The sequence below is a fragment of the Trichechus manatus genome, unplaced genomic scaffold, assembly GCF_000243295.1.
Source record: "Trichechus manatus latirostris isolate Lorelei unplaced genomic scaffold, TriManLat1.0 scaffold00170, whole genome shotgun sequence".
Taxonomy (NCBI): Eukaryota; Metazoa; Chordata; class Mammalia; order Sirenia; family Trichechidae; genus Trichechus; species Trichechus manatus.
In genome coordinates this window covers 2606155-2630059 of record NW_004444106.1, presented here as the reverse complement: position 1 = coordinate 2630059, position 23905 = coordinate 2606155, and the positions used below count along the sequence as shown (strand labels likewise).

At 48.0% G+C, this 23905-nt stretch overlaps 1 protein-coding gene across 3 annotated transcripts in view; it reads left to right on the top strand.

The window, feature by feature from the left end:
- MVP (major vault protein) overlaps nucleotides 1–22936 on the top strand; it is a 33407-nt gene extending 10471 nt beyond the window's left edge. Inside the window, exons 2-15 of one of the 3 annotated variants that reach the window (XM_004386644.3) lie at nucleotides 3336–3473; nucleotides 3715–3910; nucleotides 9245–9368; nucleotides 9481–9612; nucleotides 10640–10734; nucleotides 11045–11281; nucleotides 12670–12951; nucleotides 14042–14286; nucleotides 14417–14614; nucleotides 15937–16308; nucleotides 17127–17243; nucleotides 17415–17541; nucleotides 21791–21979; nucleotides 22684–22936. In XM_004386644.3, coding sequence (XP_004386701.1) covers nucleotides 3349–3473; nucleotides 3715–3910; nucleotides 9245–9368; nucleotides 9481–9612; nucleotides 10640–10734; nucleotides 11045–11281; nucleotides 12670–12951; nucleotides 14042–14286; nucleotides 14417–14614; nucleotides 15937–16308; nucleotides 17127–17243; nucleotides 17415–17541; nucleotides 21791–21979; nucleotides 22684–22902 — 2658 coding nt within the window. In that variant the 5' untranslated portion in view covers nucleotides 3336–3348 and the 3' untranslated portion in view covers nucleotides 22903–22936. Of the gene's footprint in view, nucleotides 1–3335; nucleotides 3474–3714; nucleotides 3911–9244; nucleotides 9369–9480; nucleotides 9613–10639; nucleotides 10735–11044; nucleotides 11282–12669; nucleotides 12952–14041; nucleotides 14287–14416; nucleotides 14615–15936; nucleotides 16309–17126; nucleotides 17244–17414; nucleotides 18077–21790; nucleotides 21980–22683 lie in introns of those variants that run through there. The other 2 variants (XR_002825660.1, XM_023741032.1) reach the window with 2 other exon arrangements.
- Nucleotides 22937–23905: the final 969 nt, after the last annotated feature.

Below are 23905 nucleotides of genomic sequence, written 5' to 3'. Positions count from 1 at the left end.
CCCCTGTGTTTTTGCACACTACTGGAAAACAACAGAAGAGGGAGCTCTGAAGCTAGAAAAGCCACCCTCCTACAAGTTCGGGGAAACTAACCTCACATCAAAATGAGCCACAGAAAAGTATCAGTATGTAAGGTGAAGTCCCATACAAAGTTGCAAGATGAAACAAAGAGGAGCAGAATAACAGCCCTCTGGTGTGGAAAGTGTACCAGGAAAGCAGATCAAAACTGTAACCTCTTTCAAATGAAGTAAGACATTAAGGAAACAATTTAAAAGGAAAAAAAAAAAAAACCGTTGCTGTTGAGTCAATTCTGACTCATAGCGACATTAGAGGACAGAATAGAACTGCCCCATAGGGTTTTCAAGGCTGTAATAATCTTCACGAAAGCTGATGGCCACAGCTTTCTCCCTCAGAGAGGCTGGTGGGTTCAAACCACTGACCTTTTGGCTAGCAGCCGAGCACTTAACCACTGCCCAACCAGGGCTTTTCAAGGTATGGACAGGACAAATGAGCAGTGTAAGCCTGGGCAGTCTGGCTTTGAATCCATGCCCCTAACCACTGTACCATATCACCTTTTAGAAAAATAGGATCAGACACTAGATCCTGAATAACTCATTGTCCTATCTGGGTCTCAGCTATTTAGAGCTGTACTGTCCAGTCAGAGGTCAACAAGCCACATATGGTCTTTTACATTTAATTCAACCTTAAAAGTCAGTTCCTCAGTCACACTAGCCACATTTCAAGTGCTCCAAAGTCACACGTGATAGTCCAAAGACAGCGCAGATTTCGAACTTTTCCGTCATCACAGAAAGTTCTATTGGACAGTGCTGATTTAGAAAGTTTAAACTAGAGCAGAGGTGGTAAATTTAAATGCACACAGGAGCCAGGCAGAGGATGTGAGGCCAGTGACCCAGGTATAAGACATCAGGGAATGGTGGGGACTGCAGCGAGTGGAATGCTTGTGCCCACATATGTAGCACAGCTGCTAGTTGGCTCCAGCCAATTTTGCCATGTGGGAATGTGGGTCCAGTGTTCCTGGTCTCCTAATTCTGCAAGAGAAGTGGGAAGTGAGGACTGTGTGAAAACTCATAACTTTTAAATGCCATCCAAAAAATTGAAATTTTAAAGATGATGTGGACCATGTGTAATATACTAGTGTCAGACCTCAAGTCTACATTCATGAGGCAGGATGAGAATCATTATCAGCACAAAGCTGATTGCTGTGAGGTGGCGGTCAGACATATTGCCACTCTCCAACTTTTTCACAATTTCTGACAGTAGCTGTCTTCCTCATGGCACTCTCTGCTTCTCTGCTGGGTTCAATAATTCATTGACGGGGCCACACAGAACTCACAGACCATACTCACGATGATGTGGTTTGTTAGTGAAGTAACAGGCTACAACTCGGGATCAGGATCAGCGTGGAAGTAACAGGATACAACTCAGGAAACAGGATGCAGTTCATCAATCAAGACAGCTTCCAACCAAGACAACTTTTAGTTTCTCCTCAGCCACTCCCTCAGGCAGGCCACCCTTCTCTCGGCCATGCCCACTGCTAGGCCTTCTCTGGGCCACTGCTGTGCTTGGGCAAGTGCTACAACTCTTTAGCTCCGCTGACAAGTGCTTGGAGGCACCCTACTCCGCCAGCAAGCCTCCTGCCCAAAGGCTCTCAGTTGTCTCTTGCTGTGTGTTGACAAGCCCATTGCAGATGCCTCACACCAGTCTCCTGATTCCGGTCACTTATCCTGCTGCCGTTCATGCTGCTGAGCCCTCTTATGCTGTCTTGCCCCATCTTTAGTGTTACAGCTCTCTGTCTCCTGTGTTTAGGAGGTTCTCAGCGCAAGGACCCCGAGTCCAAAGGAGGTACTCTGCTCCAGTATCTTCTTGATGATAGTGAAGTCCCCCTTAACCTCTGTGCATTTGGCCCTTACATAAGCCTACTTCTTGTCGGTTTCAAGCCATAGCCCTCCTACCAGACCACAAACTGATCAATCCCCTTGGTGGACCAAAGTCGCTTAATTTGCATAGTATCAACCAATTCCCACAAGGTCACTTAATCCTATTGAGTGGTTTTACACACTCTATTTGCATAATAGACTGACCAGTCCCTGAAAAGTGCATAAAGTAGACCAATCATGGGGCAGGCTACAGCCTGACCAATTGTTTTTGGCAGAACTACAAACCCAGGCAAGAAAAGCCATATATAAGACAAGCTCATTGCACTGCACCATGTAAAACTCTTCTCTTGGGCTGCTTTCAGCCTTGATTCTGTAATTTCATGGCTCCTGCCTATTTTTCCTATGCCAAGCTACCCCTTTTCTTTTTTGCTTCCCATTCCTCACCCAGGTTGGAAGCTGGGTGAATGGTTGAGTTGAAGAGGTGCTCTTGCTTTCTGGTAGTAACTTCAAAAATGTCAGGCCAATGTCTCAGAGGACAAGGCTCTAAGTCACCTAGTAAACTCGGTTCCCTTTGAGTTATAACATGTCCAAAGTCCAAAGGTGCTGGCAGTTGGGATGGGGTTTCGGTCAACCACATGGATCAGAAGCAGGTAGGATGGGGGTAGGTGGAATACCATACTCATTTACTTCCTTTCCTCTTTCTACCCACTGCCATCCCTGCCTATAGCAGCAGAGAGCCAAGGGTGAGGGAACTCGGGAGGAAAAGGCTAGAATGATTTGTGTATTTCCAGTCCAACGGATTCTCTGGGAGCATCAGTTCTGTCAGGGGTTTCCTTCCATGAGAGGAGGACCATGTCTTAACAGTTAATCCAGGATTGTTTAAAGTACAAAGAAGGGTAGGGGTGCAGATAAAGATCATGCAAACATTCTTTGGCTCTGGGGTGTATTTATAAGAAATATTTGAACACACCTGAAGCCCTCAGGATCTCCTGGAATAATGGCTGCCTGCCTCCAAGAGCCAGCAAGCTGTTCAGAGCCACTGTTTCCCCTCTGTGCTGAAGGCCCACTGCCTTTGCAGAAGGACCAATTCACCCACACTCTGTGGGGACTGGGGCTTTGATCTAAGGCAGTTTAGGGGAGGTGATGTTAGTGGGAGGGAGGGAAGGGAGTCAGCAAAGAACTCTGAGCTTCAGTGGTTAATGCGTCAGGTAGTTCTTGGCAAGGGTGAGGTCTCGATGGGCGTGTTATGCTGGGTAGGACGAAGAAAGGCAGAGGGCACTGGCTGTGCTGAAGCATGGAACAGTCAGAGTTGGAGGAGGACCGGTCCATTCCCCCAACCACAGTCCCTCCTGAGACTTTCCTCCTTGGCCCACTCCACGTGCTCATCCTGTGTCCTCTCCCCCACCTGTCTGTAATTCTCTGTGCTGCACTCTGGCCAGTCCTGGGATCACCATGGCAACAGAAGAGTCCATCATCCGCATCCCTCCATACCACTATATCCATGTCCTGGACCAGAACAGCAATGTGTCCCGCGTGGAGGTTGGGCCAAAGACCTACATCCGGCAGGACAATGAGAGGTCAGTGTGGGGTTGCTTGTGTGTGGAGCCCTTGGGGCTGAGGAGTGCTCATTAGGCTGGCTGTCATGGTCGCAGTCCCCAGTCCCCTTCTTCCTTCTTTTAGGCAGGAGTGGCCCTCCCTCAGGTGACAGGGGGATTCCTGAGGGAATAGGTGGGCAGGTTTCTCTCCCATTCACTGCCTCCTCTGGGAGTTGGGGGAGGCCCTGCCTGGGCCCTCACCCCTCTTCTCACCCTCCAACAGGGTACTGTTTGCCCCTGTGCCCATGGTGACTGTCCCCCCACGCCACTACTGCACAGTGGCCAATCCTGTGTCCCGGGATGCCCAGGGTTCAGTGCAGTTTGACGTCACAGGACAAGTACGGCTTCGACATGCTGACCTGGAGATCCGGCTGGCCCAGGACCCCTTCCCCTTATACCCAGGGGAGACACTGGAAAAGGTATCTTGGCTTGCCTCGCCTGTGCCCACTCTCCCTGTCCTGCCACCCTGTCCTAGGGCACCCCACTACCTTCTGAGGGGAAAACAACCTGGGATAGTGGGAGGGGCTGGGAAGGGACAGTTGCTGACTCTCAGTGGGGCAGAATTGACTCATCCCCCTTTCATCATCTTCCCCCAATCACCCCCTCCTCCACACATGCCCACAACAGATGACCCCTCCTTTGTGAACTGTTGGCCCATCTCATCACCTAGTCTACCAGGCTCAGAGGCTGCTGGAAGCTCCCAGCCAGTTCTGGCACTAAATGACTTATGCATTTCATTCACACGAACAGTGCCAGACAGTGTTGGGCAGTGACAAAACAATAATGGACAAGTGAAGGTCCAGGCTCAGATGGCCTGTTCCAAGAGAAGGCATCGGAGGCCTGAATTCCACCAATGCCTTGTCCGTGCTGCCCTAAGGCCCTGGGCCAGGAGCAGAGGAACATCCCACCCCCATTTCCTTAACTGTTCTCTTCCCTTTATCTTCTTGCCATTTTATACTTTTTCACTCTGGGTTCCTCTACTAACTCTTGGTGGTTACTGATCCTGGGTGCATAATAGCATGACCTGGGGGGCTTTCTAAAGCATTGGTGCTCACTTAGATGCAAATAGCTTGAGGGGAATAGTGTGTATGGAGAAGAAATGATGAAGAATGTGATCAAAATGTTACCCCTTGGAGAATCTGGGTGGAAGAGTATATGGGAATTCTTTGTGCTATTCTTGCAATTTTCTGTAAATTTGAAACTGTCCAAATTAAAAGTTAAACAATAAATTCATGTCCTGGCCCTACCCCAGGCCAATTAAGTCAACCTCTGGGTGCGGGTGGAGAGTAGTCCAGGCATCAGTATTTAAAAGCTCCCCAGGACTGAGAGTAAAAACTTTCCTCATGCCTGCCCTGTTTTAGCCTCTGCTGCCTCAAGGATTTGGGCTTCCCCAGCAGCCCCTGCCCATGGTAGAAGGTCATTCTGTCAAATCCTGGGTGCTTCAGACCAGGAGGGCAAAGCCTCTCCCTCCTTGGAGCCCAATGCCACTAGACGTTCTTTTTTTACCCTTGAGTCAACACTCCTCCTTCAAGGCATTCACCTCTGGCAGCACCATCACTTCATTTCCCACCATCACTAGCTCAGTGGGCCCCTGGCTCAGACCTCCCTTCCACCCCCATCCATCCTTCTGTCCTAGAACCCTCATTAATATCCTTGCAGATGGCCCTGCCAACAACTTGGCCTTATTGACCTCAACTCTGAGGACCCTCACAAGTTCTGTTCTGCTTCAGCCCCTGCCCAGTACCACGTCCACTCTGGACTTGGTTATTCTCTCACCTGCCCCAACTCTGAGATCTAAACTCCATCCTCTTCCTTCCCACCAGCTCCCTCCCTTCCTTATCGCTCCTCTGTTGTCTTCTCACCCATCTCTGGATTCTCTTCCTGGTCTTTTTTTTGCTATTCCGACAGGACCTTATCACTTCCACACTTCTCACAAACTCTCTCTACTCCTCTACCCTTGACTCTCTGGGGCAAAACTGGTCCTGGACCAGAGTTAAATCCCACCTACCCTTTCCATTCTCACACTCAGGAAAAGTGTTCCTGTTAGAAAAACTATAGCCATGTGGACAGATGCCTCCACGATGATAGTATTATAAATAGCTAATGGATTAATGGGTTGCTTCCAGCCTTAGTTCTGTCCACCAGTTCTCTTCCTTTCTAGCTACCTTTTCACTTTCTCTGTATGCTTCTAAATACTTATTGTTTTCCACTTTCTTCCTATTTTCTGCACCCCACTCTTGAAGAATTTGGTTACCTATTTAGTTAAAAATTGAGTCCATCTGGCAATATCTGGGTCTGTGTCCCATTCCCTTACCTACTCTCATCTCCCTTCTATCTGTTGGAGGAGGTTCCCCTGTATCCAGGTGGACCCAGGCATCTGAAATATCCCACTTTATCTCTTAAGACCTTTTCCCTCATCTATCATTTCTGTTTCATTTTTGTCTGTAACTTCTCTACTATGCCTTTTTCTGGACCAATTGATTATAATCTATTTACAAAAAGGCTATCATGCTGTATACCTTTGTTTGTCAGTATATTTCAAATTAATTTCTGCACACTGGTACATATAAGTCATATCATGTTTAATTATATGACACAAATTTGCTTGCTGAAAGTGGGAAGAGGGCTTGAAGCACTCACTGATGAAGGTAAAAGACTATAGCCTTCAGTATGGATTCTACCTGAACTAAAATCCTTAAAATTGGACCAAAAAACAGCATCATGATAAATGGTGAAGAAATTGAACTTGTCAAAGATTTCATTCTTCTTGGATCAACAATCAGTGTCAATGAAAGGAGCAGTCAAGAAATCAAACGACATATTTCATTGGGCAAATGTACTGCAAAAGACCTCTTTAAAGTGTTAGAAAGCAAAGATATCACTTTGATGACTAAGGTGCCCCTGACCTACGCCATGCTATTTTCAGTTGCCTTGTGTACATGTGAAAGCTGGACAATAAGAAAGGAAGACTGAAGAAGAATTGACACTTTCAAATTATGGTGTTGGTGAAGAATATTGAATTTGCCTTGGATTTCCAGAAGAATGAACAAATCTGTCTTGGAGGAAGTACAGCCAGAATGCTCCTTAGAAGTGAGGATGTCAAGACTTCATTTTGCTTACTTCGAACACATTATCAGGAAGAACCAATTGCTGGAGAAGGATATCATGCTTAGTAAAGTAAAGGGTCAGCAAAAAAGAGGGAGACCCTCAATAAGGTGGATTGACACAGTGGCTGCAACAGTGGATTCAAACATAGCAACAGTTGTGAGGATGGCACAGGACCAAGCCCTGGTGGTGCAATGGTTGAGCGCTTGGCTGCTAACCAAAAGGTTGGTGATTCGAACCCACTAGCTGTTCTGCGGGAGAAAGATGTAACAGTCTGCTTCCGTAAAAATTAACAGTCTTGGAAACCCTATGAAGCACTTCTACAGCTACCTCATACTGGACATCAAAACTTACCACTTTCCCTTACCCTCAGATCCCTTCTCCCATATTCTCAGTCTTACTTGGTCATCTATTGTGTACCCAGTCACTCAAGCTAGAAGCCTGCAACAGTGTGGGAGATGGGCTAGAAGGAGACTAAGGTGGCAGCCAGGACACCAGTTGGGAAGATAATTCCATCAGCCAGGAAAACATGTTGATGACTCAGACCACAGTGATGGCAGGAACAGACCAAAGTAGACCTGGGATGTTTGCATGGAACAGACAGGAAGTGATGATAGAGTAGATGCAGGAGGTGGAAAACATGTTGGACTACACTCTTCCCAAAATGCTCACCATTTTTCTCCTTCTTCCACATGTGTCTCAAAAGCCAGCTCTGTGTTTGAGCCCCAGATCAAACACCACCTTCTGGGGACCTTCCCTACCCTCTCCTTCATCTGAACTTCTGTAGAGCTTGTCTCCCTTGACACTGCCTGCACTCTGCTTGGAGAAGGTGTCTGTGTCTGTCTTATCACCCTGATAGAACTTAAACCCCAGGATGACAGGCGGTATCTCCTGCCCCTACCATAACTGACAGAGAGCCATGCACATAGAAGGTGTACAGAGAAGGCTTGCCCAAGCAGTGAGCCTGCAGCTCTGCCTCTCTCCTACCCTAGTTTGTGGTCAGTGGGTAGAGTTGCTTCATCTCCTTCTCTCCCTCAGGGCTCGTCTAGCCAGAGTAGAGAGCATCAGTGGAAAGGGGGGCAGACAGGCTTCACCAAAGACTTGGGTTCAAGTCTTGATTCTGTTCCCTGCTAGCTGTGTGACCTTGGTCACATCCCTTGACTTCCGTGAGCCTCTATTTTCTTGCTTTCTTGCCTCCTTCAGAACATTGTCAAAGATCAAATGAAGTCCTGTTTGTACAAGTATTTCTAGAAATTAAACTTATAAAAAGCTTGAGTACTTTTTGCCAGGCCCTTTTCTACCTAACAGAAAGAGAGGTGATGACTGGAGTACAAAGGCCATCTTTTGCCCATGAGGCAACCTTGAGATAAAGCCACATGCCTAAAGCTTACCTGTTATGTCAGTTTATACCTTCCTGCATCCTTATACTTCCTAGAAAGTCACAAGGTACACTGGTGTGATACACTCACGGGTTGTCTCTCTGGTGGTCCCAGGATCCTAAATAGCCATGCCATTAGGAAGAGGACACCACTGATAGTGATCTCTCCATGTGTATCACATCCATCTGATCAGAGCCTGAACCACACATGACACTCCCAGAGTGTCAGCACAGGAAAGCAGCTTTTATTACTTACAAAACGAAGCAGACAGCACACCAGAATAAACGTAGATCCATTTTTAAGCCAGTCCCCCCTTGACTCGAAAAGGCTATCTGGGCAGATAGTGACTTTTCTATGCATACCCCACATTGTACCATAGACAAGAGACTCAAAGGGCCTTCCTTAAGCCAATCCTCCCTGGCTAGGTAGACTAGTTAGGTGGGATGGAAAGCTCTGCTACATGTGTGCCATAGGTGAGGGATTCCAAGTCTCTCCCCTAGACATTTTTATACATCAAAGCCTATGTGTCTCACTACATGGAGCTCAATATAGATTTTCCCACCTGACCATCTGAAGGGGGAGGTGGCTAGACACTTTGACACCTAGCCTGGAATTGCATCTTTTTAACCCTGCTGACAAACATCAGGCCTGGGGGAGGTGGTTTGTTCTGAGGCTAAGATGCTAGCAGGGGGAGGAATGGGGAAGACCATAGCTGTTGGGCTGGTCTGAAGGACAGCCTCCTCACACTAGGCCATGAAGTATTTATTTATGCAGCTTCCCATGTCTCTCCTACAACCCCCACCAAGCCCTCTAACCAGTTTCCCTCATAGTGAATTACTAGCTCCAAACCATTTCTAAGGAGCCCTGGAGGTGCAGTGGTTAAGGGTTCAGTTGCTAACCAAAAGGTTGGCAGTTTGAATCCACCAGCTGCTCCTTGGAAACCCTATGGGGCAGTTCTATTCTGTCCTATAGGGTCACTATGAGTTCAGATCAACTCGACGGCAACCAAACTTCACTATTTCTAAACACTTTCTGCAGGAGGAACATGTTATTCTGGCTCATCAGTAATGGCATCTTCTAGCTCTGTGGATGCCATCGCTTTGTTCTTCAGACCAGGTGGCTTTGGAATTACCCCTACCTTACACATTCCACCCAGGATCTTATTTCGGGACATGTAAAGGTTGTTGCCATGGGCTCTGATCTCCAAGGTATCAGGTTTGACCTCTAGAGTCCCAAGACAGCTGCCCATGAACCCCTTTCTCCCACTAGGGCATCACCCCGCTGCAGGTGGTTCTGCCCAACACTGCCCTGCATCTTAAGGCATTGCTGGATTTTGAGGATAAGAATGGAGACAAGGTGGTGGCAGGAGACGAGTGGCTATTTGAAGGACCTGGTAAGTTGTTCCTCTTCCATAGAGCCCAAGTTGGGGTCAGGGCCTTCCTGCCTTCCCACCTCAGCCCCAATATCCTCTGACCTTTAATCTCCACATCATCTTCCCTTCCCAGGTACATATATCCCCCAGAAGGAGGTGGAGGTCGTGGAGATCATTCAGGCCACAGTCATCAGGCAGAACCAGGCCCTGCGGCTGAGGGCCCGCAAGGAGTGCCGGGACCGGGATGGCAGGGAGAGGGTGACAGGTGGGGTCATGAAGGGACTATGACGGTGGGTGGGCAGGCAGTGCCTCTGACTGCCTCTGCTGCAGAGGAAGTAGGGGAAGGTTGGGGAAAGCTACTTCTAGCTCTGGAGAAAGTGCTTCCCCAGTAGCTCTTGAAAGCAGTTAGGGACTGCCACTGCTTCCCCATCTCCCATTTCATGCTGGCTCTACCCCAGCCCCAATCCTGTGATCATAATCATGTTGACATGAGTTTCTTTCCCTTCTTCACCCTGAGCTAGGTGCAATGGCCCCTTCTTATCTGGTTCTAGATTAACAAAACAGGTATTCAAATACAGTTAACAAATGCAGCCCTTACCCTGTGCCAGGTATGGTTCTAAATGCTTTACAAATATTACTTTATTTAATCCTCACAGAGCCTTGAGATACTGTTGTTGTTACGTGCCGTCCAGTCATTTGCTACTCATAGGGACCCGATGTACAACAACAAAACACTGCCCAGTCCCGAGAACATTGTTGTAGCCACTGTGTCAATCCATCTCGTTGAGGGCCTTCCTCTTTTTCGCTGACCCTCTACCTTCCCAAGCATCATGTCCTTCTCCAGGAACTGGTCCCTCCTGATAACATGTCCAATTGAGATACTGCTATTCCTATTTTCCATTTGATAAAACTGAGGCACTTGCCCTGGGTGTAGGCCCAGGAGGGTGAGGCTGGGGATTTGTATCCAGGCACTCTGCTTATTCAATAAATTAAATCTGCTGCCCATTTCAGGGCCAAGATGGGCAGGAAGAAGTTGGACTTCAGCTGTTAGAGAAGCATAGCAGGGTGTTGGCATAACAGCAACTTGGTAATCTTGGAAGGGCTTTTCTATTCTCCTGGGCTGGGTTAGAAAGGAGCCAATACAAGGACTCCTATCAGGCCCTTGAGCCCAGATGCAGTGGCATTGTCACCTACAAAGCCCTGCTGGTCCCCTGTTGCCCAGGCTGTGGGGAGGGGCAGCTAGGGAACAGGCTGAGTGACCTTTGACCCTTATCTCTCTGTCCTTGGCGCAGGAGAAGAATGGCTGGTCCGGTCAGTGGGTGCATACCTACCAGCAGTGTTTGAAGAGGTTCTGGATTTGGTGGATGCTGTGATCCTCACGGAAAAGGTTTGTGCTCTGAGGATGGTGACTTAAGGGGCCCCGGCGTAGGGAGTACTCAGAGTGGCAGAATGTAAGAGTAGAAGAATTCATATTTCTAGGGCCACTAAAAATATAAAATTAAATCAAAGGTCAGATCACCTGAGGAGTATTCTGGGTCATCTGAAAAGGCTAAAAAGGCCTCCTGGGTTGGTAGAAGTTGTCACTCAGACCTGGGAGCATTTAGTGGCCACTGGGTGGAGTTGCTGCTCATTCCAAGATCTCCTGAGGAAGCTGAAGGTATGTTTACCCAAACACCCCCAATGTCTCGGCTCTACAGATAGCCTTGCACCTCCGGGCTCGGCAGAACTTCCGGGACTTCAGGGGAGTGACCCGCCGCACTGGGGAGGAATGGCTGGTGACAGTGCAGGACACAGAGGCCCATGTGCCAGATGTCTATGAGTTGGTGCTGGGGGTTGTACCCATCACCACCCTGGGCCCTCACAACTACTGCGTTATCCTCGACCCAGTCGGACCAGATGGCAAGAACCAGCTTGGGCAAAAATGTGTTGTCAAGGTACCGTCCTCTTCCTCCTGCTGGAAGTCTTCCCCACTTGACCCAGAGGCCTGCCCTGGGAGCATAAATGCCCTGGAATGGCATGAGACTCTCTGGCTTTCTCCGTTCTCTCCTCCCACCCCAGGCACACATTCCAGAAACGCCAAGCTTGCCATGGCTCCCTCTGGGCCTTCACTCACATAGTTCTGTGTGCCTGAAATAATGTCCCACCTAACTGCCTCCTCTTTGAGAGCCTTCCTGGTCTTCCCCCAAGCCTGGAGACCCTGCAGCTCTTTCCCTTCCATTACACATCCCTTGCTTCTGGCAACTTTTATCATCCCTGGGTGCATGCATGTTAACTTCCTTGGATTTGATGATAGCTGATTTTTAAAAAATTTCTCAGTTCACCCTTCTCTTCACACAAACTCTTCCCATCTCTGAACTATAGATGGGACCACCAGGGGCCAGCACACCTTTTCTGTCAAGGTCCAGGTAGTAGATAATTTAGGCTTTATGGGCTATCTGGTTTCTGTTGCAACTATTCAACTCTGCCATTGTGGCAGGAACATTGACAACAGGAAAATGAATGGGTGGGGCTGTGTTGCTATAACACTTTATTTATAAAAGTAAGAGGCAGAAAAAGTGGAAACAACCCGTATGTCCATCGGTTGATGAATGGATAAACAAAATGTGGTATATCCATACAATGGAATGTCATTCAGCTATTAAAAAGAACGAAGTACCAGTACATGCTGTACAACACGCATAAGCCTAGGAAACATTATGCTAAATGAAGAAGCCAGATACAAAAGGTGACATATTGTATGATTCTATTTATATGAAATGTCCAGAATGGGCAAATCCATAGAGACAGAAAGTGGATTAGTGGTTGCCAGGGGCTAGGGGTAGGAAGAATGAGGAGTGATTCTAATGGGTATGGGGTTTCTTTTGGGAGTGATGTTCTAAAATCAAATAGTAGTGATGATTACATAATTCTGTGAATATACTAAAATCACTGATTTGTACACTTAGAAGGATGAATTTTATGGTACGTGAATTATATCTCCATTAAGTATATATATTTTTTAAAAAGGCTGGAATTGGCCGAAAGGCCAGAGTTTGCCAACCCCTGTACTGTACCATCCCAAGAAAACAAAAAATGGGAGAACTGAAGAGGAACAATAGGTGAATTTTTAACCACTGAGCTTGTAAGGATCCAGGTCCTGAGAGAGCTTCACAGTCCAGATAACTCTCCACTGAGTTGTGATATGGGTGAGGGTGGAGGTAGATAGTCATTTTAGGCTCCTATCCTCAACACAAGCCTGAGGCCAGATTGGGCTGGGGGAGGTGCCGTCAGTGGCATCTGTAACCTTGAGTGGCAGCTGTTCCAACCCCATGTCTCCCACCAGGGAGAGAAGTCTTTCTTCCTGCAGCCAGGGGAGAGGCTGGAGCGAGGCATCCAGGACGTGTATGTGCTGTCGGAGCAGCAGGGACTGCTGCTGAGGGCTCTGCAGCCCCTGGAGGAAGGGGAGGACGAAGAGAAGGTCTTGCATCAGGCCGGGGACCGCTGGCTCATCCGAGGGCCCATGGAGTACGTGCCGTCCGCCAAGGTGGAGGTGGTGGAAGAGCGTCATGCCATCCCTCTGGATGAGAATGAGGGCATCTACGTGCAGGATGTCAAGACCGGAAGGGTAACAGCTGGGGGGTGGGCAGCTGTTGCTGCTATGCGGCCATCACAGTGACTTCTCTGGGGAAGCAGGGTGATGCTTCAGTGGACAAGTACATGGTAGAGGTGCGGGAAGGGACTTCAACTGCACTGACAGCAATACCTTAGCAGGTTGGTAGGTACAAGGGTGTTCCTTGAAGTATCTGCCATCCCTTTTCTTGGTCTTAAATTTCAAAGTTTAGAGATCCCAACTGAAAGGATGAGCTTGGTTTAGGTGGGAGACTCCGTCCCCACTGTGATCTGGTCCCCAGCATGAAGGTCTGACTGGGGTATGGCCTAGGAACAATAAGAACCTACCTCCTTCCCATGTCCATATCCTGGTGGAGTCCTTCCTTCTTACCACTTCACCCAAGTAAATCCTAAAACCTGACCATGAGCTGATTATGACCACATCTCCAAACTCTTTCACTAAGAATCCAACCTAGAAGTACAGCTCAGGATCGTAAGGGGGTATTAGTGTATAGTACCTACTTCCTAGGATTGCATCTGTCCCCATGGTGCCCCCAAACTCGCCCTTGAAGGAAAATACCAGGAGAAATAATACTGAGCACTTTCTATATGATAAGTGCTGTTTCCAGCACTAGACATATACCAGTTGCCATTGAGTCAATTCCAGTTCATCCCACGTGTGTCAGAGTAGAACTATGCTCCCTAGATTTTTCAACGACTGATTTTTCGCAAGTAGAACACCAGGCCTTTCTTCTGAGGCTCCTCTGGGTAGACTCAAACCTTCAGCCTTTCTGTTAGCAGCCAACCACATTAACCATTTTTACCACCCAGGGACTCCACTAGACATATAGAACGTTATTTATTCTCAGACCAATGAGGTAGCCACTATCTTGTCCATTTTACAGATGAGGAAAGTGAAGCACAGAGGTGAGATATCTTTTCCAAGATGGCAGAAATAGCAGATGGCAAACTGGGATATGAGCAGAGACTGTGTTTAACCACTATGCTATACCACCTCCCTGGAACAGTCCAGCTTCAGGACCGCTGGATGGGTCTTTCTCCCTTTACCCTCCCTGGTAACATCAGACCTGTCCTCATCTCTCAAGGTGCGCGCTGTGATTGGAAGCACCTACATGCTGACGCAGGATGAAGTCCTGTGGGAGAAGGAGCTGCCTCCTGGAGTGGAGGAACTGCTCAACAAGGGACAAGACCCCCTGGCCGACAGGGGTGAGAAGGCAACAGCTAAGGTCCCTAAGCCGTCAGCCCCCCGGAACAAGACCCGTGTGGTCAGCTATCGCGTCCCTCACAACGCTGCGGTGCAGGTGTACGACTACCGAGAGAAGAGAGCTCGGTGAGGCGTGAGGCGGCGCGGGGGCGGAGGACCCCGGTGGGGAAGAGGGGGCGGCCGTGGAGAGAGGGGCGGGGCATGGGGGCGTGGCCACAGAGCTCTCTAGATGTCTTACTCCACGCTCCCTCTGCAGCGTGGTCTTTGGGCCCGAGCTGGTGTCACTGGGACCTGAGGAGCAGTTCACGGTGCTGTCCCTCTCGGCCGGGCGGCCTAAGCGTCCCCACTCCCGCCGTGCTCTCTGCCTGTTGCTGGGGCCTGATTTCTTTACGGATGTCATCACCATCGAGACCGCAGACCACGCCAGGCTGCAACTTCAACTTGCTTACAACTGGTAAAGGGCGCGGGGGAGGAGTTGGTGAGGGTTTGGGTGCCGTCCCAGGGGAACCCTGAGGATGAGAGATGCCGCCTGCAGTGCTGGGTTCATAATGAGAGTCCAACGCCTGACTTAATACCACGGCCAAAAGGGAAACATGGGGAGTGTATGCAGATCCAGTGTGATGCCCAGGGGTACTGGCAGGGATTGAGACTTTAGAGATGCAATAGTGGGACGCTATCCAAGCTAAACTCCCTGCAGGCGTTCAGCCAAACACTTGTTTGCAAGGTTATGAAAAGATTAATTGGAAATAAACTGTGGGAGTGGCCAGTGTGGGGGAGGGGTGGGCAAGAGCACAGAGAGCTGAGCCCAGCTCTGCCGTTTGCTAACTGAACGTGGACAAGTGACTCAGTGCTCTCCTCAGCTTTCCAATCTGTAAAACGAGGATAACAACATTACCTACTTCACAGGGTTGTTGAAAGGGTGCAATGAGAATTAGAACAGTGCCTGGTACATAGTTAGAGCGCAAATGTTAGGTATTAGAATTAGGGGAGATAAATCACATACAGAAATAATGCTTGACAACTCCCAAGCACATGTTCCTCACCTCTTGGCTAAGTCAGATGGGGTGCTAACGTATTCAGGGATAAGACCTTGGCTGCTAACCAAAAGGTTGGCAGTTTGAATCCACCAGCCACCCCTTGGAAACCTTATGGGGCAGTTCTACTCTGTCTTATAGGGTCACTATGAGTCAGAATCGACTTGATGGCAATGGGTTATAGTACAATAGTTAAGAACCAAACCAAAACCAAACCTACTGCCACTGAGTTGATTTTGACTCACAGCAACCCTATAGGACAGAATAGAACTGCACCTTAGGGTTTCTAAGCTGTAAATCTTTACGGAAGCAGACTGCCACTTCTTTCTCCCACAGAGCAGCTTGTGGATTTGAACCACCAGCCTGTCAATTTGCAGCTGAGCGCTTTAACCACTGTGCCACCGGGGCTCCCATAGTTAAGAACACAGACCATGGGAGAAGAAAAAAAAAAAAGAACACAGACCCTAGAGCCAGACTGCGTGGGTTCAACTTTCTGACTTGCTACAGACTGTGTGACCTTGGGCCAGTCATGTAAACTCTCTCAGCTGTAAAGCGGAGCTTATGCTTCTCCCCACCTCACAAGATGGCTATAAGAATTAAGTGAGAGCACACTTAAGTTTCTTAGGACTGTGCCTGGTACCAATTAGCATCCTCTATTGTTAGAGACCCTGTCCAGCAGTGAGTGTTGAGGTACTTCTTGAAGGAAAACAGCTTCTCCTATTCTGGGCCTCTTTGTTCACAGGCACTTTGAGCTGAGTGACCGGAAGGACCCCCAAGAGACAGCCAAGCTCTTCTCAGTGCCCGACTTCGTAGGTGATGCCTGCAAAGCCATCGCATCCCGAGTGCGGGGTGCTGTGGCCTCTGTCACCTTTGATGACTTCCATAAGAACTCGGCCCGCATCATCCGCACTGCTGTCTTTGGCTTTGAGACCCTGGATGGCAAAGACTTGCCCCAGCCCCGGGACCGGGCTGTCTTCCCCCAAAATGGGCTGGTGGTCAGCAGCGTGGATGTGCAGTCTGTGGAGCCTGTGGACCAGAGGACTCGGGATGCCCTACAACGCAGTGTCCAGTTGGCCATCGAGATCACCACCAACTCCCAGGAGGCAGCTGCCAAGTGAGTGAGGCTGGGGGTCCAGCTGCCCACAGTGCCCACTGCAGGCCAGAACTTCTCTCAGGGTCCCTATCTCCATCCCACTGCCAGGACATGAATCACATGGTACCCTTAATGGTCTGCCTGCTGCAAAGGATCCCTTGTCGACCTAACAGACAATAGATTCAGTGTAATTCAGATGCCACCCCTGCTCCTGTGGTTTCCCACTTGTTCATGATAAAACCCCAGATCCTTTCTGTGACCTTCCGTGCCCTCTGAGGTCCAGCCCTGCTGCCCTGCCACCTGCCTTCCAGCCTTTTCTCCTAGCTCATATGTTGCAGTGTTTCTGCTCCTGAATGCAAGCTTGTTCCCACCTTAAGGCCTTTGGCACTGGCTGCTTCCCCTGCTCAGAATGCTACCCCCCCGAACTCTGCAAGGCAGGCTTCTTCTTTGGCCTCAGCCCAAAGATGACCTCCTTGGAGAGCCTTTTTCTTTCTGCCCCAAGGGAAGCAGTGCCCTTTGCCCAGATGTGCTCTCACAGCACCCATTCTACTACCTTCAAGGTACTTCCCACTGTCTGACATTATCTTTGTTTATTCTTGCCCCCACTGGAAGGTAAGTTGTGTGACAGCAGGGCCTCAATCATGCTGTGTTCCCCCAGGGCCTAGAATGCACCTGGCTGACAGGAAACAGCCACACTGCTCCCTTGTTTGCACCCTGAGGGCCTTCCATGGGTGGGGGTCTGGCCTGGGTAACAGATAGGTTGGTGGTCCCTTCCATTAGAGCTAATGTGCCAGATCTGGCCCCCTGCCAGCATCCTACCTGTCCCCTCTCCTGTCCAGGCATGAAGCTCAGAGACTAGAGCAAGAAGCCCGAGGCCGGCTTGAGAGGCAGAAGATCTTGGACCAATCAGAAGCTGAAAGAGCTCGCAGGGAACTCTTGGAGCTGGAGGCTCTGAGGTACACTGAGAACTAGAGGAGGAAGAGGTTGGTAGGGTACCGAGGGTCTCGGAAAAGCAGCTACTCAGGGAGAAGGGGGCAGGTGAAAGCTGCTACAGCCTAAATCAAGGCCAGGGAGGAGGACAGGGCTTCCTCCTGGGTCCTGCCTGACCAGGCTGCCTCCTTCTCTAGCACGGCTGTGGAGAGCACCGGGACAGCCAAGGCAGAGGCTGAGTCCCGCGCAGAGGCGGCACGGATTGAGGGCGAAGGCTCTGTCCTGCAGGCCAAGCTGAAAGCGGAGGCCTTGGCCATTGAGACGGTGAGTGGAGGCGAGGCTGTGGAAGGGGAGGATTTACCGAGTGCCCACTTAGTGCTAGGAGCTGGGTGGGTATTCTTCACCTGTGTTTATTAATTTGCACAACAATCTATAAGAGACATGATAGTCTCAAGTAGTTCACAGATAAGGAAACCAAATTTTGGTAAGGGCAGAGTAGTAAACCAGACAGACCACCTCCTGCCCTCAAAGAGCTTACTGCTTATACTTATATTGAGCTTTCTATGTGCCAAGCACCTTGAGAATACTATGAGCATGTATTATTTAATCTTCACAACAACCCTATGAGGTAAGTACTGTCCTTTGTTGTACAGGAGAGGAAACACAAACTCAAAGGTGAAATGACTTGCCAAAGTCATGTAACTAGTAAGTGCATTTAAGTTTGGGAAGTCTGGCTCCAGAGACTTTGCTCTTGACCAGGGTGCTGTACCACTTTCCTGTGCTGCTGGAATGAGCCGAGTCTGACTGAAGAGGCAGATGAACTTGAGGACGATAAATGCAGTGAAGGGTGCAGGGTGAGGTGGGTTACTGACGAAGACGGTCTGAGATTTTTCTGAGGTGCTCACTTGAAAGATGAGTGTCAGTAAGCTCTAAAAAGAGCTAGAGAACACTGCCCAAGTTCACACACAGCTGGGAGGCAGTAAGGCCGTCACTGAAACACTAGCCAGCCTATAACCTTGACTTCACCCCTCATATGAAGCTTGCTCTCCAGCTTCCTTGACCTTCCTAGCCACAAAATTTACCTCTGCCCAGTCTGTGTATTCATCCTTCATGCCCAACCTGGAATGCCTTCCTTCCTAATCCTTGAAGGCCCTCCAAGAAGCCTCCAAGAATTCCAGCCCTTTGATCTTTTCCATCTTTGGACTATTTCTGCCCCAGTTAGCACCATGTTCTTTGGCACTCTGCTTACACACTCTGGCATTGTCTTAAAGTCTATTTTGTCTGATATTAATATAGCCACCTGCTCTCTTTTGGCTGCTCTTTGCATTGGAATATTTTTTCCATCCTTTCACCTTCAACCTACCAGTGGGTCTCCTGTAAATAGTATAGTTGGATCATGTTTTCTTGTCCGTTCTGCCAATCTCTGCCTTTTGATTGCAGAGCTTAATCCATTTATATTAAAAGAATTATAAGGAAGGACTTACTTCTGTTTTGCTATTTATTTACTGTGTGTCTTATACCTTTTTTGTCTCTCATTTCCTTCAATACTGCCTAGTTTTTGTTTACTTGGTTTTCTGTAGTGAGCCTTTTTGATTTCTCTTTTTGTTTCCTTTCATATATATATTTTAGATATCTCTTTGTAGTTACCATGGGAATTACATTTAACATCCTATGTTTATAACAAACTGGTTTAAATTGATAACTTCAAAAACATACAAAACTCTGTTCCTATACTGCTCTTCCTCCCTGCTTTTTAATTGTTGTTATTGTCACAAATTTCATCTTTATACATTGTGTGTCCAATGACATAGGTTTATCATTTTATGCATTTTTCTTTTAAATTATGTAAGACAAAACAAGTAGAGTTACCATACAAAAATACAATACAACTAACCTTTACATTTACCCATTAAATTACCTTTACTGAGATCTTCCTTTTTTTTTAAATCTTCATATGTCTTTGAATTACTATCTAGTGTCCTTTCTTTTCAACATGAAGGACTCCCTTTACCATATCTTGAAATAACAAACTCCTTCAGCTCTTGTTTATCTGGGATTGTCTTAATTTTGCCCTCATTTTTGAAAGGTAATTTTGCTGGATATAGAATTCTTGATTGACAGTTTTGTTTGTTTTTTCCTTTCAATATCTTAAATACGTTCCTCCCACGGCCTTCCAGCTTCTATGGTTTCTGAGGAGAAATGGGCCCTTGCATGCAATGATTCACTTCTCTCTTGCTGGTCTCAAGAGTCTCCTTTTATCTTTGGTTTTTGACAATTTGATAATAATGTGTCTCAGTGTGTATATCTTTGGGTTTATCCTCCTTGGAGTTTCTTGAGCTCCTTGGATATGTAGATTCATGTCTTTTGTAAAATTTGGGAAGTTTTCAGCCGTTATTTCCTCAAATAGTCATTCTGTTCATTACTCATTACTCCTTCTTGGACGCCCATATAATGTATATATTAGTCATCTTGATGGTGTCCCACAAGTCCCTTAGAACCTCTTCACGTTTCTTCTTTTTTTCTTTTTGCTCCTCATTCTTGACAATCTTGATTGCCGTACCTTCACTGATTCTTTCGTCTGCCAGCTCAAATCTGCTGCTGAGCCCCCCCAGTGAATTTTTTATTTCTGTTACTGTAATTTTCAACTTCAGTCTTTCTGTTTGGTTCTTTTTAAAATTTTCTCTCTTTATTGAAATTCTAATTTTTTCCTGTATCATTTTCCTGATTTTCTTTAGTTCTTTTCCATATTCTCCTTTAGCTCTTTGAGCATATTTAGTATTGTTAAAGTCTTTTACTAGTAAGTCCATTATCTGTCCTTCCTCAGGGATGGTTTCTTTCACTTTATTTTGGTCTTTTGCATAGGCCATTCTTTTCTATTTCTTCATATACCTTGTGACTTTTGTTGAAACTAGGACATTTGACTCATATTGTGGTAACTCTGGAAATCAGCTTCCCCTTCCCTAGGGTTTTGTCTTCTTCTATTGTTATTGTTGTTGGTATTTTAATTGTTGGAGGCTGTAGTCATCTGGTTCAACACCAGACTCCCTGCCTTAAGGGCTGGCTGTGGCTGCCCCAACATCAGACTTCCTGTCTGGGTACACTGGTTACTGCAGCTGCTACAAGATTGCTGTGCCATACTGAAGAGGGGATGGTGTATGGACTGAGATGCCCTAAACCTTTGCCTGGTTTCCAGAGTTCTGAGACTGTTGAGTCCATCAATTTCTGCTTTTTTTTCGGGGGAGGGTTATTGTGGGGAGATGGAAGTGTACCCCTTTTTATACTGCCATCTTGCTCTTCCTTCTGGCATTATCTTGTTTTCCAAACATTTAGCTGCCTCCCCTAGTAGCCTTTGAGGGTCCAGAGCATGTCTACTTCTTCAAACTCTTAGCTATCTCCACAGTAGCCTGTGAGCGTCCAGAAATGTCTACTTCTCTATTCTAAGCCGTGGAGAATGTGTTTGGACCCTAGAAAAAAATTCAGGGCTCCTATATAAGGGCAGATTGACTAAAAATCTTTACATGGGAATGATTGATAAGCAACCAAGTTGGGCGCTAGGCTCCTCTCCAGCCCCGATACCTTGTACTATCAGCTTTCACCACATCAGTCTGTCTTGACTATTTTCACTATAGTCCCTGAAGTCAGGTAGGGTACCAAGTAGGCACCCTAATATAAAGTCCTATTCAAGTACTTTGTACTTTCCAAAGTTCTTTGCCCTCTATCAATTCACTTAATACCTTATGTCATGGATTGAATTATGTCCCCCCAAAAATGTGTGTATCAATTTGGCTGGGCCTTGATTCCTGGTATTGTGTGATTTTCCTGTATGTTGTAAATCATGCCTCTATGATGTTAATGAGGGAGGATGGGTGGCAGTTGTGTTAGTAAAGTAGGATTCAATCTACCAGATTGGATTGTGTCCTGAGGCAATCCCTTGAGATATAAAAGAGAGAAGTAAGCAGAGAGACAGGAGGACCTCATACCACTGAGAAAGCAGTGCCAGGAGCAGAGCGTGTCCTTTGGACCCAGGGTCCCTGCACGCAGAAGCTCCTAGTCTGGGGGAACACTGATGAGAAGGCCAACAGAGAGAGAAAGCCTTCCCCTGGAGCTGACACCCTGAATTTGGACTTTTAGCCTACTTTACTGTAAAGAAATAAACTTCTCTTTGTTAAAACCATACACTTGTGGTATTTCTGTTATAGCAGCACTAGATAACTAAGACACCTTCCTTGAAGGTAAGGATTATTACACCTATTTAACAGAAAAGTGCTCAAACATTAGCCAGCTTTGTAATAGGTATAGCATATATTTTACATGCATGATCTTATTTAATACTTGAACTCCCATCAAAGTAGGCATTATCTCCATTTTACAGATGGGAACCTGAGGGTCACATTAAGAGGCTTCCCATGCACCAGCCAAAAGGTGGCATAGCCAGGATTCATGCCTAACTGACTGCAAGTTTAGAACTCCATCCCCTTCACCCGAGTTCTGTTAGTCTTGCAGCTACAGCAACTTTCTGGGCGTTTTCCAGGAGCCCCACAATTCCACAAATTCTGGATTTTTTCCTTTCCAGGAGGCTGAGCTCCAGCGGGTACGGAAAGTGCGGGAGCTAGAACTAGTCTATGCCCAGGCCCAGCTGGAGCTGGAGGTGAGCAGGGCCCAACAGCTGGGTGAGCTGGAGATAAAGAAGTTCCAGCAGATGACAGAGGCCCTGGGCCCCAGCACCATCAGGGACCTTGCTGTGGCTGGGCCAGAGATGCAGGTGAGAATCAGGGAAGGTAGGAGGGGATGGGTGTTCTTCTTGGGACCAGACTAGAACTAAGAAAACAGAGCTGAGGAGGCAAACACAACATCTAGAAAGATGTTGGGGCAAGATGAGGTCAGACAGTGATTGAACTGCCCCTATATCATGTATTGTGATTCCCGTATCATTTGAGCACCATATCATGCTCAAATACGGTGCTACCCTTATGTGCCAGGCACTGTACTAGACCCGACACTGAGCTGGAGTTCATGGAGAGACAGCAAACAGATGGGACAGCATCAGTCTATGACAAGTGCTTCAAAGGAAGTCAGGCAGGGTGGTGAGATGATGTGGGGGCTGGAATTAGTTTAAGTAAAGTCACTCTGAGACGGAGCCCTTGAGCCGTATGTGGAATCGGGAGGAGTTTCCCACCAGAGAGTCCAAGTGAAAAGACACAGAGAGCACAAACCTGGTGCACTCAAGGAATGGCAAGGACTCTGGCTGCAACAGAGCAAGCAAAGGGGTGAAATCCTGAGCTGTTGGAGAGGTAGTCCCTCAGGCTTCCCTTGTGCTGTTCATTTATCACTGACTGATCCTTTCAGGATGGGGTGGCAGACAGCTGCAGGGTCAGACAAGAGTAGATGGAGGCCTGTCCTAGAGAGGCAGTCACGGAGATGAGGGAAGTGACCCCATCTTCTTACCCTCCTCCTCTCTCCCTCCAGGTAAAACTGCTCCAGAGCCTGGGCCTGAAATCAACCCTCATTACTGACGGCTCGACTCCCATCAATCTCTTCAACACAGCCTTGGGTCTGCTGGGGGCAGGACCTGAAGTTCACCCCCCAGCCAAGAAGGTGGCTGGTGGTCCCAGCTCCCAAGAAGGCTTGCTTCTCCAGTGCCCTCCTAACCCACAAGCTCTTGGGAGCGCCCACATTGTGCCTTAGCTCTGTACTGCACTGACAAATAAAACAGACATTTCTGGGCGTTTAAACCTTTTTTTGTTTCCTTATGGCAAAAGGGAGCTTAGTGGTGGTGGGGGGGTACCCCTGAAATCTTCAGACAGTTACAAGGGACTACTCTCATTTGTAAAGTGGAGAGGAAGCTGAGATAAAGAGAAGACTAACCCAAAGTCACGGTGATAGAAATATGGCCCCAAAGCCTTACCCACCAAGCCAGACCTGTCCTTTTGATAGGTAGTCAACTTTCCTGGACCTCAGGTGGGGGAGATAATGCCACAGGTGGAAGGATGGGGCCTGCCCACCAGCCCCTTTGGGATGACTCCTGCACTAGCAACATCTCTTCTCACTGCCAGTTTCTCCTGCTGCCCAGCCTGGCCAGGAAGTCCTCTTGTACGTCTAACCTTCTCGCTGCCAGTCATCCATCCCCACCTCCCACCCCTAACATTTGGGAGGCTCCCTTTGGCACCACCTGCTGGTCACACCACACACCTGCCAGGCCTGTGCCCCTAGGCAGCATGCCTGTCCCTCAGTGGGTCTCTCAGACTGGGGAGGAGGAACTTGCCCAGGGGTATTAGGAACTGGAGTAGCTCTCTGGACTCATGGTCTTAGCTATTTGGAAGCATGGAGGGAGGAGGGCCCCCTTTCCACCCTCCCCCGCAACCAGATGTTGTTAGCTGCTGTGGAGTTGGCCCCTACTCATGGCAACCCTATGCACAATGGAACCAAATGCTGCCCATCCTGTGCCATCCCTATGATTGCTTGCAGATTGGATTGTGGTGATTCATAGGGTTATCACTGGCTTATTATCAAAAGTAGATCACCAGGCCTTTCTTCCTGGTCCATCTTAGTCTGGAAGCTCTGCTGTACCTGTTCAGCATCATAGCAACACATAAGCCCACACTGACTGATGGGTGATGAGGCGCACTAGCCGGTAATCAAACCTGGGTCTTGATTAAATTGTCAAGGGCCTGAGTTGTTGATTAAATCA